This window comes from Haliotis asinina, chromosome 1, assembly GCF_037392515.1.
Source record: "Haliotis asinina isolate JCU_RB_2024 chromosome 1, JCU_Hal_asi_v2, whole genome shotgun sequence".
NCBI classification, from domain to species: domain Eukaryota; kingdom Metazoa; phylum Mollusca; class Gastropoda; order Lepetellida; family Haliotidae; genus Haliotis; species Haliotis asinina.
In genome coordinates this window covers 81,757,733-81,762,225 of record NC_090280.1, presented here as the reverse complement: position 1 = coordinate 81,762,225, position 4,493 = coordinate 81,757,733, and the positions used below count along the sequence as shown (strand labels likewise).

At 43.2% G+C, this 4,493-nt stretch overlaps 1 protein-coding gene across 1 annotated transcript; it reads right to left on the bottom strand.

The window, feature by feature from the left end:
• Nucleotides 1-2,924: 2,924 nt before the first annotated feature.
• Nucleotides 2,925-3,602, bottom strand: LOC137276270 (KH domain-containing protein 3-like). Its single transcript, XM_067808216.1, has one exon. The coding sequence runs from the start codon at nt 3,600-3,602 to the stop codon at nt 2,925-2,927; it is 678 nt and encodes a 225-aa protein (XP_067664317.1).
• Between the last annotated feature and the right edge of the window lie 891 nt (nt 3,603-4,493).

Below are 4,493 nucleotides of genomic sequence, written 5' to 3'. Positions count from 1 at the left end.
GGAACTACATTCAGTCCACGTATATAAAACATGGCTATATCGCCTTAGCCTGTAGATTATCGAGTAAAATACTAGTACCCGGTACATTGTGTGATATAGTGTATTTCACCCTCGACTGTACCTATAATATGGCTATATCTCCATAGTCTGTAGATTATCGAGTAAAATATCTGTTACATTGTGTCATCTCGTGAATTTCATGTACAAATGAGCGAACGTAGACTTTTTGCGATGAAACATATTAAATGCTAATGACAGCATACTTTATTGTATTAAAACAAACTTTGTTGTTCGATATTGCTTTACTTTCTGTCCTGTCGTTTAAACGAACTTTGATCAGATATATCATTAGGCAATCAAACAGATTCCCTCCAGGTTTAAGGCCAAGCACAGATCCTGGATAAAAACCAGCAATCGTTTCCGCAATCTTTCGTCAGCTAAACAGCAGGTGGATACCACGCGACCCCTCGTGATGAATTCATAACGAACTTCCTGATAACAGAAGTCACGATCGACTTATCGGGGTACCATTAAGCAGTCACCGTCTTCCTTGGTACAGGGCGTTGTGATATTTATCGAAAAGTGACAATAAAGTACGACCCGGGCCCACCTCTATCTCTCACGCGTTGTTTTGCTAATACGTTAGACAGTAACTGTCCTGTGTGAGGTCTGTCTAAGGTCTACTAATTCCTTGAGCCCACTTCCGCCTCGTGGATACTCTCTGTCGGTTAACCATATGATTCTACGCATTCGTCGGTGTATTGTTCTGTACATTTTCATCAGCTTACATCTAACGACATTTAGATATTAAATTCTGAGGAGACCTCAAGCGTGACTGGGTCTGTATGCAGTGTTAGTGAAAAACGTTATTTAGAAATATGTTAATGCACGAAAAAATATATAAATGTACTGAGCTCCTCTCATTTGGAAAAAAAAAACGTGGGTTACGATATTGCTGTAAATAATATGTTTTGGGTGAGAATTTCAAGTGATCAACATTATGAGCATCGAAGTACACAATTGGATACGATGACGTGTGTCAGCCATGTCAGCGAGCCTAACTACCTGATCCCTTTAACAGTCACCATATACGACGATCATGTATCACTGAATATCAGTTCTAACCCAGGTCTTCAAGGGCCTGTACAAATAAACAACCAATTATGTTACCCGTCATATTGATGTAAAATGCTCAGGAATGACATACTGGGTGAGGAGTAACAGCCACCCACAGGACAATTTTGAGATTAATTAACACTCTCCAAAATTAGAATAGACTCAGCTGCAGGTGATCCTACCTGCATCAGTAGCCACAATAGTAGTAGTAGTAGTAGTAGTAGTAGTAGTGGTAGTAGTAGTGGTGGTGGTGGTGGTGGTGGTGGTAGTAGTAGTAGTAGTAGTAGTAGTGGTAGTAGTAGTGGTAGTGGTGGTGGTGGTAGTAGTAGTGGTGGTGGTGGTGGTGGTGGTAGTAGTAGCGGTGGTGGTGGTAGTAGTAGTAGTGGTAGTAGTAGTGGTGGTGGTGGTAGTAGTAGTGGTAGTGGTGGTGGTAGTAGTAGCGGTGGTAGTAGTGGTAGTAGTAGTGGTAGTGGTAGTAGTAGTAGTAGTAGTGGTGGTGGTAGTAGTAGTGGTAGTAGTAGTAGTAGTGGTAGTAGTAGTGGTGGTGGTGGTGGTAGTAGTAGTGGTAGTAGTAGCGGTGGCAGTAGTGGTAGTAGTAGTAGTAGTAGTAGTAGTAGTAGTGGTAGTGGTGGTGGTGGTAGTAGTAGTAGTAGTAGTAGTAGTAGTAGTAGTAGTAGTAGTAGTAGTGGTGGTGGTGGTGGTGGTAGTAGTAGTGGTAGTAGTAGTAGTAGTAGTAGCGGTGGCAGTAGTGGTAGTAGTAGTAGTAGTAGTAGTAGTAGTAGTGGTAGTGGTGGTGGTGGTAGTAGTAGTAGTAGTAGTAGTAGTAGTAGTAGTAGTAGTAGTAGTAGTGGTGGTGGTGGTGGTAGTAGTAGTGGTAGTAGTAGTAGTAGTGGTAGTAGTAGTGGTAGTAGTAGTAGTAGTGGTAGTAGTAGTGGTGGTGGTGGTGGTAGTAGTAGTGGTAGTAGTAGTAGTAGTGGTAGTAGTAGCGGTGGTAGTAGTAGTAGTAGTAGTGGTAGTAGTAGTAGTGGTGGTGGTGGTAGTAGTAGTAGTAGTAGTAGCGGTGGCAGTAGTGGTAGTAGTAGTGGTAGTGGTGTGGTAGTAGTGGTAGTGGTAGTGGTGGTGGTGGTAGTAGTAGTAGTAGTGGTTGTAGTAGTGGTGGTAGTAGTAGTAGTAGTAGTAGTAGTAGTGGTAGTAGTAGTAGTAGTAGTAGTGGTTGTAGTAGTGGTGGTAGTAGTAGTAGTAGTAGTAGTAGTAGTAGTAGTAGTAGTAGTAGTAGTAGTAGTAGTAGTAGTAGTAGTAGTAGTGGTAGTGGTGGTGGTGGTAGTAGTAGTAGTAGTAGTAGTAGTAGTAGTAGTAGTAGTAGTAGTAGTAGTAGTAGTAGTAGTAGTAACTGTGGTGATGGTAGTAGTAGTAGCAGCAGTAGCAGCAGCAGCAGTAGTAGTAGCAGCAGTAGCAGCACAAGCGGGTCTAGTTCAATGTATTCTATGGAATCCTGGTCCAGACGTAGTCACGATTTCATGCTTCGGTTTAGTTGAGGACCTTCTTGTTTTGACATTTCAACAGTATACTATTCATTTACCCCTGAGATTTCGTGACACAAATTCAGACGATGCAGTTCACCGTGGTCATAATGCTATGGATTCCGTAAGTTCTCGTAAACGTTCTGGTGACGGTCTTTCACCCACGTGCTCCTCTTCCCAAGACACGTCGACCACCGTTATGGAGCACCACATTGTCTATGTTCTACCTTGCCTTGGTGACTACTTGTCTTCTCTTGTAATTTCATGGGACAGTATATACAAGATATTCTAGATACGCCACCACCCCTTTACGCCATCTTTACTGACCACTTCCTTACACTGGGCTTGGTCGTCACGAGCTTTGATCCGAACATCATCTGTTCCGCCATCTTTACTGACCACTTCCTTACACTGGGCTTGGTCGTCACGAGCTTTGATCCGAACATCATCTGTTCCGCCATCTTTACTGACCACTTCCTTACACTGGGCTTGGTCGTCACGAGCTTTGACCCGAACATCATCTGTTCCGCCATCTTTACTGACCACTTCCTTACACTGGGCTTGGTCGTCACGAACTTTGACCCGAACATCATCTGTTCCGCCATCTTTACTGACCACTTCCTTACACTGGGCTTGGTCGTCACGAGCTTTGATCCGAACATCATCTGTTCCGCCATCTTTACTGACCACTTCCTTACACTGGGCTTGGTCGTCACGAGCTTTGACCCGAACATCATCTGTTCCGCCATCTTTACTGACCACTTCCTTACACTGGGCTTGGTCGTCACGAGCTTTGACCCGAACATCATCTGTTCCGCCATCTTTACTGACCACTTCCTTACACTGGGCTTGGTCGTCAAGAACTTTGATCCGAACATCATCTGTTCCCGCCATCTTTACCGACCACCTCCTTACACTGGGCTTGGTCGTCACGAGCTTTGATCCGAACATCATCTGTTCCGCCATCTTTACTGACCACTTCCTTACACTGGGCTTGGTCGTCAAGAACTTTGATCCGAACATCATCTGTTCCCGCCATCTTTACCGACCACCTCCTTACACTGGGCTTGGTCGTCACGAACTTTGACCCGAACATCATCTGTTCCGCCATCTTTACTGACCACTTCCTTACACTGGGCTTGGTCGTCAAGAACTTTGATCCGAACATCATCTGTTCCCGCCATCTTTACCGACCACCTCCTTACACTGGGCTTGGTCGTCACGAGCTTTGATCCGAACATCATCTGTTCCGCCATCTTTACTGACCACTTCCTTACACTGGGCTTGGTCGTCACGAACTTTGACCCGAACATCATCTGTTCCGCCATCTTTACTGACCACTTCCTTACATTGGACTTGATGTTGACTTGAACATAATCTGTTGCCTCCAACTGTACTCCCTTCGCGATGAGAAGTCTTCCAGCCATCTTTACCAGTCATGAAACCTGGTGCAGTCATCTCACTCGCTCACACGTTTCAAAGAAATGTGGGTACAGATGGTTGTTAGATAAAACATTCCAGAATATTATCATATGTTTCTGTTAGTGACAAGAGGGATTCAACCAACACGTTCACACATTCACATTTGATAGACGAATAACTATTTACCCCTAAGTTCCAGTAATTATCCTAAGACGAACCAGGTCTGTCTGCCCGCGTTTCACGGGTCAGGTTTCATGTTCAGCAACAAAATAAATAAACAAACAAACAAACAAACAAACAAACAAACAAACAAACAAACGAATAAATAAATAAATAAATAAATAAATAAATAAATAAATAAATAAATAAATAAATAAATAAATAAATAAATAAATAAATAAATTAGAAAAAGCCATGTGTTTCAGCCGGTCACCT